The sequence below is a fragment of the Belonocnema kinseyi genome, chromosome 8 (genome assembly GCF_010883055.1).
Source record: "Belonocnema kinseyi isolate 2016_QV_RU_SX_M_011 chromosome 8, B_treatae_v1, whole genome shotgun sequence".
NCBI classification, from domain to species: domain Eukaryota; kingdom Metazoa; phylum Arthropoda; class Insecta; order Hymenoptera; family Cynipidae; genus Belonocnema; species Belonocnema kinseyi.
This window is the reverse complement of record NC_046664.1, coordinates 35,052,194-35,067,205: the sequence shown is the minus strand read 5'-3', so window position 1 is coordinate 35,067,205 and position 15,012 is coordinate 35,052,194. Positions and strand designations below refer to the sequence as shown.

Sequence of the window (15,012 nt, the reverse complement as noted above, 5' to 3'; positions counted from 1 at the left end):
CAGTCTATTAGGGTCGTGGCCGTGGTTCACGACCGAATAAAAGAAGTGCGAGTAAAATGTGTGCAACAGAAAACAATAAATGCGAGTGTTAATCACTTTTGAAGAAAGAAACAGAGGATAATAAACAGGGGGGAAAAAACGGTGTCAAAGTTTCCCATCCCGTAGGGACGTCCCCTAACCTTATTAATGACGAATCCAGTCACTCCAATCCATCAATGATTAGTCTACTGTTATCGCTTGCTGCCAGTGATTAGAATGATTTAATTCAGTGATTAGAGGAATAATCGACCAAATGAACTGAATTAACAGTCAGTGCACGATCGTGTCTGTAATTGGCATGTGCTGTCCTTGCCTTTCGGGAAAGTTGTGCAATTTTCCGAGTGTTTCCCAGGTTCCTCTTTCCCACGAGAAGAAAGGCAATCTCCTTGTGGGTAAATAAAAAAGTGAGTGATAGCTGTTGGCTCTGTGCAATTAGGAAACACACACGGAAATTCTTCTATCCTTTCACGTGAGTATCACACTCCTTTGCACGGTCAAGTTGAACGACTCTTTCTCTTTTTCTCTCTCCCTGTCATTTGGAAAGTCAAGATCTCGGTCAATGAACAGCAGTACAACTTCGTGGTATATTTTACAGTTGGCAGGAAATAATTAGGGTTGCAAATTATAAATAAAGGCAGAATAGATCATCAGATTCAGTGCTGATTATATTCTGTAGATATTTAAATTTATTCATTTAGAGACTGCACGTTATTTACCTTTTTTTTTGTGTAAGAATTCTTCGTTTTCTCCTGTTTTCAAGAAACTTTATGGTTTTCTCGCTCTTTCAATTAGATTTTTGGTTGAAAGTTTATTATTTTTGGTAGATAATTCATCTTTTCTTATTGAAAATTTAATAGTTTGGTTGAAAGCTTCATTATTTGTTTGAAAATTCAAAGATTATGTTCAAAAGTATAATTTTTGTTTGAAACTTGAACTATTTACGTAAAAAATCACCTTTTTGTTAACCATTTATATCTTTGAATTGAAACTAAAACCTTTTTCGTACAAAATTCATCTTTTTGGCTTAAAAATTAAACAATTCGTTTCTATTTTTTTCTTTCTTATCTAAAAAAAAAACTTTTGGTTGAATTGTGACCTACATTTTTTTGTGATTTAAACTTTTAAGGCAGAAAAATCATATTCCTTGAATAGTAACTGCATTGTAAACAATTTAATTATTTGGTTAAAAATTTAATTATTTGTTTAAAAGTTTAGTTATTTTATTGAATGTTTAACAATTTTTTAGAAAAGTTAAACTTTTCGTTTGAAACTTCAACTATTTGGTTCAAAACTAACTTTTTGTTGAAAATTTAACTATTTTGGTAGATAACTCAACGTTGTTGGTTAAAAATTTAATTATTTGTTTAAAAGTTTAGTTATTTTATTGAAAATTCAACAATTTTGTTACAAAAGATAAGTTATAAAAATTTAATTATTTGGTTAAAAGTGTAAGTATTTTAATGAAAACTCAACTAATTGGTTGAAAACTAATTTTTGTTTTAATTTATATTTTTAAATTGAAAATTCAACTATTTTTGGCAGGTAATTCGTTTTTCTTGGTTAAAAATGTAATTATTTTGTTGAAAATTTTAAATAAAAATTATACTTTTTGTTTGAAACTTCAAACTATTTTCGGGGAAAAAACCAAGTATTTGGTTGAAAATGAACATTTTTGTTGAAAATTTATATTTTTTTATTCAAAATTCATCTTTCTGACTTTAAAATTTAACTATTTGTTTGCTATTTTTTCTTTCATAACTGAACAATCTTTGGTTGAAATATGCACCACAATTCATATTTTTTTTGTTAAAACTTTTAATTATTTTGTTAAAAATTCAAATTTTTTTTCAAAAGTATTCTTTTCGTTTGAAACTTTCAAATATTTTCAAAAAAATCAAGTATTTGGTTGAAAATGAACTTTTTTTAAAATATTTATATTTCTGGATTGAAAATTCGTCTTTTTGGTTTCAAAATTCAACGACTTTGTTGCTTTTTTTATTTCTTAACTGAAAAATATTTTTTTGTTGAAATATGAACTACTATATTTTTTGTTGTGAATTTAACATTTGTGTCAGAAAAAAACTTCTTTGTCAACAATTTGTCAACAACATTTTTGGATTTGGATTGAAAATTTTGAATTGAAAATTCGTCTTTTTGGTTTGAAAGTTCAACGATTTGGATGTGTGAATTAAAAATTTGTGACAGAAAAATCTACTTCATATTTGAAAATTAGCTTCTTTATAAACAATTTAATTATTTGGTTAAAAATCTAATGGTTTGGTTAAAAATTTAATTATATTTTAATGAAAATTCAACTATTCGGTTCGAAAATTAACTTTTTGTTGAAAATTAAAATTTTTTTATTGAACATTCAATTATTTGTGTAGATAATTCATCTTTCTTGGTTGCAAATTTATTTATTTAGTTGAAAATTAAAAATTAAAAAAAAAATAAATAAAAGTGTAATTATTTTATTGAAAATTCAAGTAATTTTGGTAGACAGTCTTTTTTGGTTAAAAATTTATGGTAATTGTCGTGTTTGACGACTTCTATTGAAAGTGGTTCTAAAATGTATGTAAATTATTAAAAATTCCTAATAACAAAAAAATAAGAATAAAAAAAGGGGTTTTATTCTTATCTTGCTGTTATTAGTAATTTTGAATAATTTACATACATTTTAGAGCCATTTTGAACAGAAGCCGTTTACAATTAAGCAAATTTATTTTGTTGGATTGAAAATTAAACTGTTTCGTAGAAATATCGTGCTTTTGGTTCTAAATGTGTTCTAAATCGTGTCTTTAGATTGCGATATTGCAATTTGGTTGACATTTTATTTCTTCTTGAATGATAAAATCTTTTGTTGAAAAATCAACTGTCAATTAATCAATTATCGATTGCTTTAATTGAAAAATAACTGTTCTGATTTTTGTTGGAAATTTAGCTTTGTTTTATTTATTAGACAATCAACTATTTGGTTGAAAATTGATGTATTTTCTTGAAAATTCCTCATTTTTGGTAGAAAATATATCTTTGCAGGTTAAAAATCAAAATTTTTTCAGAGAATTCAATTTCTCGCTTGAAAATTAACTTGTTTGTCAACATTTCATATTTTAGGGTTGAAAAATTCAACTGTTTTGTAAAAAAATTCAAAAACGTGATTAAAAACTCCACTATTACCTTTTTTGTTGAGAATTCATTTTTTTGGTTGAAAGTTGAGCTAGTTTGGAAATTCGTATTTTTTCTCTTAAAACCCTTAATTTTTAAAATTAATTGGAATTAATTTTTTAATTAATTTTTTTAATTTTAATCATTACATTTTTGGTTAAAAATTTATTTTTTGAGTGAAAAGTACTAAGATAAAACTATTTAGATACAAATTCATGTAATTTCTGGAAAATACGGCCTTTTTAGTGAAAATTAATCTTTTTGCTCCAAAATTAATGATTTTTTTGCTTGAAAATTCAACTCTTTTGTTATAAATAATTTTCGTTGGTTTAAAATTAAACTCTTTTGTTGAAATTCGTCTTAACCCCGGACTATAAATGATTAATCGAACTTAATAAGAAAATACAAATATTTTTGTTTGAAACTTAATTATTTTAAATTAGAAATTTTACTATTATATTTTTATTACAAAATTCATCTGGTTTGATTAATGAATCCACTATTTGGTTGAAAATTAATGAAAATGAAGTTTCCAACGTTTATGTGAAACGAAAAATAAGAAAATATAAAAGTGTCCTTACCTAAAATTTTAGACATGGATAGTATAGATTTTGGCAATGAATAGTTGCAAAAAAATTTCACGCCCCTAGCTGCCGAGGAACGCAGTCATTTTCAACCCCTAAGTCTTAAAAAACAAAGAAAAAATTCTAAAATCAGTTCCAAGTTTCTTACCTAAAATGTTAGACATAAATAGTGTAGATTTTGGTAGTAAATAGTTGCAAAAAAAGTTTCATCCCCCTAGCTGCCGGGGAATGCACTCATTTTCAACCCCTAAGTCTCAAAAAACGAAGAAAAAATTCTAAAATTAGTTCCAAGTTTCTTACCTAAAATGTTAGACATAAATAGTGTAGATTTTGGTAGTAAATAGTTGCAAAAAAAGTTTCATCCCTCTAGCTGCCGGGGAACGCAGTCATTTTCAACCCCTAAGTCTCAAGAAAGGAAGAAAAAATTCTAAAATCCGTTTCAAGTTTCTTACCTAAAATGTTAGAAATGAATAGGGGGATGAAACTTTTTTTGTAACTATTTACTACCAAAATCTACACTATTCATGTTTAACATTTTAGGCAAGAAACTTGAAAAGGATTTTAGATTTTTTTTCTTCGTTTTTTGAGACTTAGGGGTTGAAAATGACTGTGTTCCCCGGCAGCTAGGGGGGTGAAATTTTTTTTGCAACTATTCAATGCCAAAATCTATACTATCCATGTCTAAAATTTTAGGTAAGGACACTTTTATATTTTTTTATTTTTCGTTTCACATAAACGTTGGAAACTTCAGTTTCATGAAAATTAATTATTTTCTTGAAAATTCAACTCCTTTGTTGACAGTTGAACTATTTTGTGGGAAAAAATGATTTTATTGGTTGAAAATGTAACTATTTTGTACAAGATTCATGTTATTGATTGAAGATTTAATTATATTTTTGAAAATACAATTTTGTTTAAATTAATTTTCTTAACTAAAAATTCAACTATAACATTTTCTGTTGCCAAAGCATCTTTTTTGATTTAAATTTTAAATACTTGTTCAACATTCTTTTTTGTTGTTGAAGATTCACAATTTTAATTAAAAATTCTTCTTATTGGTTGAAAATTTCAATATTTTTCCAAAGGTTCGTTTTTTTTTAAAAAAATTATTTTAAATAAAAATGTAACTCTTCCATTTTGGGCTAGAAATTGATCTTTTTGAATTTAAAATCAGCTATTTGGTAATCTTAACTATTTTGGTCAAAATTCGTCTGTTTTTTTTTGTTAAAAATTAATTTTTTTACATGAAAATCTATAATTTTTTGTTGAAAACGCCACTGTTTAGTTGAAGTTGAACTACTTTGTTAAAAATTCGTTTATTTTGCTGGAAAATTTAACTTTTTTTTTAAATTCAGTTTTTTTTTGTAACATTAATTTTGAACTGAAAATATAACTTTCCCATTTTTTGTTGCACATTGATAGTTTTTAGTTCAAAATTGAACCATACGGTTAAAAATGAAAATTTTTGTCGAAAAGTCATACGTTTTTGTATAAAACTTGTCTTTTTCTGGTTGAACTATTTTTTTTTAATTTTCCTTCAGTCCTCTTCCAAAATCTGAATTTTTTAGATACAAAGATTTTTTAAATTTTATCAACAATTAGATTCGAAAACAAAAGTTACAGTCATTCTGCTCAATGTCCAATCTTATCAATTTTTAATCAAAAAATCTTATCATTATCTATAGAAATCAATTGCCTTTATATTTTATTTTATTCAAATATCTAAAAAATGATATTCCTCCTTTTCCCTTTTTAAAAGAAAATTTCACTTTTTCTCGGTTTTTTAGCATAAGGAACCCAATGAGATAATTCAAACATTTTTGGTTAAAAATTAAATTACTTTCTTGAAGATTCAACAATTTTGTCAAAATGTTATCTTTTTAGTCAAAAATTAATCTTTGTTGATTAAGTGTTAATTCTTTTTAATTGAAAAGTCTGCTATTATATCTTTGGCTTCGAATTAATTTATTTTGGGTCAAAATTTAACAGGTTCGATGAAAATTTTATTATCAAAAAAGCAGCTCTTTCGGTTTAAAATTCAACTGATTCGTTAGAAATTCGTCTTTTTATATCGAAAATTCGTCCTTTTGAATACAATTATATTCTTAATTCTGAATATATATATATATTATTGAATTATTTTGATAAAAATTCAACTATTTGGTTAAAAAGTTATGTTTTTTGTTCCACAATTTAGAATTTTTTATTGAAAGGTCTACTAATATATTTTTGGTTGAAAGTTTAATTATTTTGGGTAAAATTCCACTATTTTTTCGAAGTCAGCGTTTTGAGTCGGAAAATGGACTTTTTTATTTGACATCCTTTTGTTTGGATAGAAAATTTATCTTTTGGTAAAAAATGTGTCTTTTTTTATTGAAAATCTATTCCTTTCAATTAAAAATTCTAAGAATGATTATTTTTTTTGTAAAGAATTGATTTCTTTTTCTTAAAACTTCTACCATTTGTTTGAAAATTGAATTATTTTCGAAAAATTCAACTATTTAAAAAAAATGGCGTTCTTGGTCCAAAATTAATATTTTATGGTTAAATGATAGATCTTCTCAATTGAATAGTCTTCTATTATATTTTTGGTTTAGAATTGATCTTCTCTGGTTGAAAATGTAATTAATTTAGTGAAAATTCCACTTTTTTGTCAAAAACTACCCTTTTTTGGTGGAAAATTCTATTATTGTATTATAATTCTTCTTTTTTTTATAGAAATTTCGCACGTTTGAATTGAAAATTTATTATTTGTTACAAAATTAATATTTTTTTGATGAAAATTACTACATTTGGTTTCAGTTTAATTTTTTGGTTTTACGTGCAACTGGTTGGTTGTTACCTTTTTTTTTGAGAATTCATCTTTCGTGGTTGAAAATTACCTTTTCGTTTAAAATTTATATTTTCGGGATTAAAATAAAAATGTTTTCTAACAAAAAGTCGACTTTTTACCTTGAAAACTCAACTTTTTTTTGCTAAAAATTGATTTCTTTTGATAGAAATTAATATTTTTATTTAAAAAATCAACTATTTTGTTGCAAATGCAATCTATTTCGACTTGACATCTAAAGTATAATTTTATTACAAATACAGTGAAACTCTTCTATTGCACCAGTTTTGGGGTTGACGGTGGATGGGAGCAAACCTGTTCGAGCCCGCTCCGATGACCCCGCGCAGCTCCTGTTACACCTATCTGCGGCGCGGCGTCAATTCTCGGAATGGCTATAGACGGAAGGAATATTGAAGGGTTTCACTGCAATCAAATTTTTTTTTTAAGTCTTGAGTGTAATTTTTTTCGAAAAGTATTAAATCTGCTTTTCATCTTCAAACAAAATGTGAAATATAATTTATCGCTACTTCAACATTTTATTTCATAATGTTTTCTCTCATTAAAATTAAATAAAAATAAGTATGTCCTCCTAAAAACAAAAAAATTGTTTCATTAAAATGTGTTTATTAAAGTCATCCTTGTTATGAAGTTCGCCTGCCAAACATTATCGATGTGCTACTATAAAGTTAAATCGTAAATCTTCATCCTGATGAAACACACTTTATCTTTTTTTTATTACATTTACAACTCGACTTCGACGCCTTAATTTTTTTCATTATTGCAATATTTTTATAGTTGGCTCGAGGTTCATGGCCTACAACTCAAGTTCGCACTTTTTTTCCCCCTTGAGAGAAATGCAGGAAAATGTTCCATAAAGATGCATTTAGTTTTTCTATTTTTGCGCGTGTTTAATTCATTTTTTCGATATTTTATAACCAATCCTAATAAATTTCGATACTTTATTGGTGTTTTTTCCAAACGGATTTTCCTTTTTATTTTAGGTAGACATTTGATGAGTGTTTGGGGGATTGCTTAATGCTGATCAGCTATCACTCGATAGAATAATGACAATCATGGAGAACACGTTGCATAATGGACAACTTTTGTTTTCCAATGGAGTCAATGGGTAAGTTTTTTTTGAAAATTTTATATTCAAGTGAGGAACGAGTTTGCAATTTTTCACAATTGAATAATTTCATGTTTATTTTTAAATCTTATAAAAAAATTTCGATTTTTTTCAAAGTACTGAATTTGATAAATTTAACGTTAAGCCAAGAAAATATAATTTTATAATCGAAACTTAAATAAAATAGAACTAATTTCAAAAAATTTGTATAAAACTTATGATATTAATTATTGAAAATTGAACGTTCTTAATTTTCAAATTCATGAATCGATTAATTATTGCCCTTAATTAAATTAAATTTTAAACAATCCCTAGTTTGAAGGAGAACAATTTAAAAGTGAAAAGGCAGAATTTTGAGAACTATATAGTTTTTTAATACCAATAATTTACAAATTAAATTCGTTAAATTTAAATTTTTTGGAAAACTTACAAACTGAACTGTTTCCAATTAAAGTGACCAAAATAAAAAATTTCGAATTTTGGAGTGTTCTGTGGTGCAAATAAAATAATGTACCTAAATTGGAAAAGTTCTTAACGAAGAATTGAACATTAAACAGTCAAATGTCAAAGTATTTTCATTGAATTTATTTTACTTTAAAAGTTAAAGGTGAACATTAAAGTATGCAAATTTTTAATTGAACATTTTTAATTGAACCGATTGGATAATTCCATGCCTATTTTTCAATTTAAAAAAAAATTGGGACTGAAAATCCCGAAAAATAAAATTCCCAAATTGGAAAATTTTCCAATAATAAAATTCTCGAACAATTCATAATATTACATAATTTAAAATTCCTGACAGTTTATAATATTACCGAATTTGAAAATTCCCGACAGAAAATTGCCGAATTCGAAAAAACCGAACTAGAAAATTCCCGAATTGTAAAAATCCCCAATTTAAAAAGTTAAAAATTTGTGTTGAAATATTTATTTTACAAAAATACAATAATCATATATTTTTATTTAAAAAAAATAATGTGTGATGTTTAAAGTTTCTACAATTATTCCTTGAATGTAAAATAACAATAATTGAAAAAATGTTTATCCAGAAATACATTTTTTTCAATTATTGTCATCTTAAATTTAAACAATAATTTTGAACTGCGAAAATGAAAAGTAATATTTTCTTATAAAAATAATTAATTATTGTATTTTTAATAATTAAATAAAATGTATGAAAGAAATTTTTTGTTTTGTGAATTCGGGATTTTTCTAGATTGGAATTTTGGGAATTTTGTTATTCGGTAATTTTATAATTTGGAAATTTTATTATTCAGGAATTTAAAAGTGCCGGGAATGTTATTTTTCGGCATTTTCCAGTCGTCCCAAAAATGCATAATTTTCTCAGACTAACTATAATTCATTTGATATTTTATTTATTGAAAATGTACTAGCCGAAAATGCATGATTCGATTTCGCGGTTTCTGCGGTACGATGATTGCCGATCTGAAAACTTCGGAAGATTTCGGTGGTCTTCTATTTATATCTCGATCCCCATTTGAAAGAAATAGAAGAAATTGGCGAATTTAAGGGTAAATGGTAGTCTGTGACGCAATAAAAATTTGACCTTGTAATGTTCATTTTTTCCGCCTTTTTTTTCTTAAACTAAATAAGTTAGTGTATCGAAATTTTGGGAAAAGGAAGAAAATATATGAGCCGACATCGGTTGGGTCCATTGGAATAATTATTTCTAAAGGAAAAACGGTAGTTTTAAGTTTTCCGTGACTGCCTTGTAGCAGACGAAGCGACGGAAAAGTTTGAAGTTGGAAAAAGCCCCTAGCGTCGCCACCTTCCTTTTGTGAAAAAGTCGCAACTTGTTAGATAGATGAACTCAGACTGACAGCTGTGAATACTCAGTCGGTTACACGGCTTCATTGAAAAATTATTCACATGAAGAATTAATTGTTAAAATATATTTACATGGAATACATGAAAATTTTAATCAAGAAGAGAATTTTTTAAACAAGGTGATTAACTTTCAAAGAAAAACCTCATGTTCTACAAAAAAAATATTTTTTTTAAACATTTGAATTTTAAACGAAACAGTTGAATTTTCAATTAAAAGAGGCAATTTTTCAGCCAAATTGTCGAAAATAAAAACAAAGTATTACTATTCTACAAAAAAGATTTTTCAAAAAATACAATAATTTTTCAACCAAACACTTCAATTTTGAACTAAAAAATATCATCTCTTAACAACAAAAGGAATAGTTAAATCTTCAGTTGGAGAAATTAATTTGCAACCAAACTGGTGAATTTTCAAATAAAATGATGAATCTTTAACTGTAATAATTAAATTTTAAATAAAAAAAATTAGTTTTAAAGTAAAACAATGAATCTTCAAATGAAATATTTACACCTTCAAGGAATTCGACGAATTTTAAAATAAAAAAGATAATTTTTCAACCAAAGATTGAATAATTACATTTTCAGTCAAAAACAAAAAGAAAAGAATTTTTAACCAAACAATTGATTTTTTTTACTAAAATTATAGAATATTTAACTAAAATAGTATTTTTATTTTTAATAATCAAAACATTTATTTTCTACAAAAAAAGAAACGAATTTCTAATATAAATGATGAATATTCAATAAAAAAAATAATTTTGATTAAAAGAAGACTGAAAATGTAATAATTCAACTTTTGGTTTAAAAATTAGCTTTTTTTAATTCAAAATTCGTCGAATTTGTTGAAAGTTTAACTATTTCATTTGAAGATGCATTGTTTTAGTTTAAAACTTTTTTTTTTATTTCAAATTTAATGATTTTAGTTGAGGATTTATCATTTTAGTTGAAAATTCATCAGTTTGGTTACAAATTAATTTCTCTTACTGAAAATTTAACTATTTCTTTTGTTCTTGAAAGATGATATTTTTTAGTTCAAAATTGAAGTATTTGTCTGAAAAATTGCCTTTTTCAATAGAAAATTCAACTGTTTCGTTTAATATTCATGTATTAAAAAAAAAATCTATCTTTTGTAAAACATGATGTTTTTCTTTGGAAGTTAATCTCCTTGTTTACAAATTTTTCTTCTTGATTAAAAATTTCAAGTATTCCAGTTAAATATTTTTAAATAATTAATTCTTTAAGTGAATAATTTTTCAATGTAACTGTGTTATCGACTGAGTATTCACAGCTGTCGATCTGAGTTGATCTATCTAACAAGTTCCGATTTTTTCACAAAAGGAAGGTGGCGGCGCTAGGGGCTTTTTCCAACTCCAAACTTTTCCGTCGCTTCATCTGCTACAAGGCAGTCACGGAAAACTTTAAAGTACTGTTTTTCCTTAAAAAATAATTACTCCAAGGGACCCAACCGATGTTGGCTCATATATTTTCTTTCTTCTCCCAAAATTTCGATATACTAACTTATTTAGTTTAAGAAAAAAAAGGCGGACAAAATTAACATTACAAGGTCAAATTTTGATTGTGTCACAGACTACCATTTACCTCTAAATTCGCCAAATTCAATTTCTTTCGAATGGGGCTCGAGATATAAATAGAAAACCACCGAAGTCGAATTGTGCATTTTCGGCTTACACACGACCTCACAGTGGTAATCATGCACCTTCTGGTTTGAGGCTCAAAAACGTTAGGTATGGTGGGGGTAAATTTGTAGGTCGTTCTGGCAGCACTGTAAAATGAATGAAATTTTAAACATTCCCTGATTTAAGTTGAAGCCGAAAAATTTTTAATTGAATAAATTCAAGAATTAGGAATTTTTTAAAATAACAACAATAAAAAAACTAAAATTTTAAACTCAAAAATAAAAATAATTTTTTCGAATCCTCAAAAAATTAATAACAAAAAAAACCTAAGTGAAAAATTAGATTCTGCGAATTTTTGGCGCTAATCATTTGATTTTATTTTGGTTTCTTTGTGTAAAATTGGTTCCTAATACATAAAATATTACTTTTGATTGATAATTATATGTTTAAATCAATTTTTTAAACAATTTATCATTGTTTATTCTAATTTTCTCTTAGAATAGAGGCAGAAATTCGCAGTTTAATCTGAATTTTTTAACTTTTCAGTTAGCGAGGAACTAATAAAAATTAACGAAAATAATTGTTTAAATAATATATTATTATTTATGATAATATTCTCTTAAAATAATTCTAGAAATTTGTGGTTTTCTTTAAAATTTCCAACTGTTTGTCAACCTTTTAGTTAAAATGAGATAATAATTATTGCAAATTAGTAAAGTATTTGTTTAAGCCATATTTTATTTTTTATAACTATCTTCTCGATTCCGAATAAAATTTACAAATAATTTATTTGGAAAACCTCAAGACTTAACAGTATTAAATTATCCAACATAATTATTAAATTGCTTAAATTAAAGTGATTTAACAGTTTGAATTTGAAAAATTTAAAAATGTTAATTTTTTAAGTTTATGTATTTCAAATTGATATATAAGTAAAAGTAAATACATCTAAGATCTTGGAAATCTGCATATTTTAAGCTTAAAACATTAAAGTATGAACAAACCTAAATTGAACAATTGTAATTGAGCTGAAATCCTTTAAAGTTATCCAATCAGTTTTTGTTTTTTAGATTATTGCCGATTTTTTTTTCGTTAAAAAACTGGGTAATTTCTTTATTTTTAAACAGCAAAATTTAATTTGTTTATTTTGTCTAAAATTTGATTTGTTTCAGACAATTTATTTAAAATTGGTTCTATTTCGTTTGAATTTGTCGGTTAAATTGATGGTCCGGTAATTAAAAATTGCAAATCTTTCCTCATGTCTTGAATTGCAAGAAATAGCAACGCAGCGACTCTCGAGCTTCATCTGTAACAAAAAATACCGTTATCCCGGGGATATAGTTATCGTGAACTGGTTTTCAAAGAGACCAATTGCCATTTATTAACAATAATGACAATAAAAATTAGTATACGTCTTGCAAACTAATTAATATCCCATCGTGTAGCATAAAACACTCAGTATTAAAATGTTTATCGACACGTAATTTATATTGTCGAACACAGCTGACGTTCGCGATTCAATATTATTTTAATTAAAACATTAGATTAAATAACCACAAGATGCATGAACAAGGATCAATCATTTCAGTAATTGAATAATTTCAATTACTTGAAGTTCATACCATTATTCGTTTATCAGGGTGTCTACTCACGTGGAAAACCTGGAATTGCCACGAAATTTGGATACAAATAGAAAATCCTGGAAATGACAGCTAATTTTTTTTAAGTCAAAATTTTTTTGAAAATGTGCGATTTTAGCTTGAAAACTAGTGATTAATAAAATTTTTCAAAATCTGCCCGCCATGCGGGCACATTTTCATCGCGCGTTAGACGCGCGACTCGCTTCGCTCGCAAGTTTGAGCGCGCCTAGGGCGCGCAACTGATGGTTCTCGCGCTTCGCGCTCGGTCTTTGCATTTCTGTCGCATTCGTGCACAGACCTGTTAAAATTAAAGGTCAACGGACCGATAACTGTAATTTTGTGATTTTGAACTCTCTTTTGTTAAAGCTCTTTCGGCTTTAACGAACACATTCTCATCACGTATGTCGTGCTTCGCACTCGATTATGTCCAAACTGTCATTTTTTCTACATTATACACAACACTTTTATATCAAATATAATACATTTTGTGTGTAACTCTGTCTGGGATTGCTTATTCAAACATTGAAAAATAAAGCACAAATTTATTTATCATGATTATTTTAATATTTGTTTCGTATTTTGCTTTAAATTGTATTCTAAGCTGCGCTTAAACATGTATCATTTCCATAAATTTATATAATTAAAATTCATAATATGCATAAAAATTGAATCATACTAATTCTTATTTCCTTGTTTTTATAATTTTTTATTTTTAATCGTGTTTTTTACGATTAAAGAATAATGATTGTGTATCTACAAATGTGTTTTTTTCCAAAAATTAAATTTTTTATTTGAGATGGAAGCTTCTAATGTGTCCCCTAAGGGTTTACATTTTTCTTACACCTTCTCTATTCCTTTACACACCCTCCACACACTTACTTGGTGGTGGAAGGGAGACCTACAGTTTAAGGTGGGTTCCGAACCACCAAGAACAACAGCCTTCAGTACTTAGAGAAAACCTTTTTCTCTAGAGGTACCGGTCCCACGACTCTCCGGAGATGAACAACTCCCTTGCTGTTCACCGCATGGGCCACCGAGACTCTTCCAGAGTGCGAGGCGGGAATCGAACCCTACGCTTTAGCCCCCACTACCATCGTCCCACTCTAAATTTTTTTTTTAATCTTATTTTTTATGATTGAAAGAAAATCTACTCGTCCTATCGAAAAATGATTAATAATAAATTCATATACCTTTTTAGGCGAACAACTTTCGTCTGTTAATTTTAGTTAGTACTTATGTCGTTTTAAAAAAAAAAAATTAATATTTTTATTTTGAATGTTATTTTTTACGGCTAAAGCAAAAACTACGTGTCCTATCAAAAATTGTATCACTTTCATGGATAAACAAGTTTTGTCTCATTTTTTTCGTAGCTTGTGTCGTTAGTGCAAAATTGTTACATTTTTTTATTTTTAATGTTGCTTTTTATGACTAAAAACAAAAACTACGCGTCCTATCGAAAAGTGATTAATTGCAAATTTGTAGGTCTTTCCAGGGCGCGCAATTGTAGCTGATTCATTTTATTCGTATCTTGCATAGTTTGAGCAAAAAATTGAATTTTTTTATTTTTCATTAGTTTTGGTTTAACTTTTTTTCATATGATTTTGAAAATGCACGAACTCTGATAATTTTCTTTTTATAGAAAAAAGACATAGGAATAAATTGTTTGAGTTTTTGAATACTATGAATAACCGTAGATAGAATTTTGAAATCTGAAAAAAATGTGGTTTCAAAAATTTTGAAAATGCGTTTACTTTTTGAATTTTGATCCAAATGACTGGTTTTGCGAACTTGTTCTTTCTTTTTAGACCTTAAAAAAGTGTGCCAAAGCAGAATCCAATTTGATCAATTTTTCGAAAGTTATCCTGCCTATAGAATACAGACTACAGACAGACAGACAAACAATTTCGTAAAAACAGTTTTTTCTGACTCAGTGGGTCTCAAAACGTGGAGATTTGATGAAAACCAACAAAGTGAATTTTTACGTAAGACCAATACCTTCTCATTCTCATTGTTTCAAAATTCATCTTTTATGGAAGAAAAAACTTCTTTTTTGGTTAAAAATTCGTCTTTTTGGCTTGAAAAGTGAACAACAGTCAAACGGTCAATTCCGAAAAATGACGCCGCGCAGTGGGGATGGGTGAAA

At 26.9% G+C, this 15,012-nt stretch overlaps 1 protein-coding gene across 1 annotated transcript in view; it reads left to right on the top strand.

Annotated features, from left to right (window-relative positions):
* LOC117178285 (ATP-binding cassette sub-family G member 4-like) overlaps positions 1–15,012 on the top strand; it is a 134,494-nt gene continuing 119,482 nt past the window's right edge. The window contains exons 1-2 of the mRNA XM_033369646.1: positions 1–508; positions 7,620–7,744. Of these exons, the coding sequence (XP_033225537.1) occupies positions 7,683–7,744 (62 nt within the window). The 5' untranslated portion in view covers positions 1–508; positions 7,620–7,682. The remainder of the gene's footprint in view (positions 509–7,619; positions 7,745–15,012) is intronic.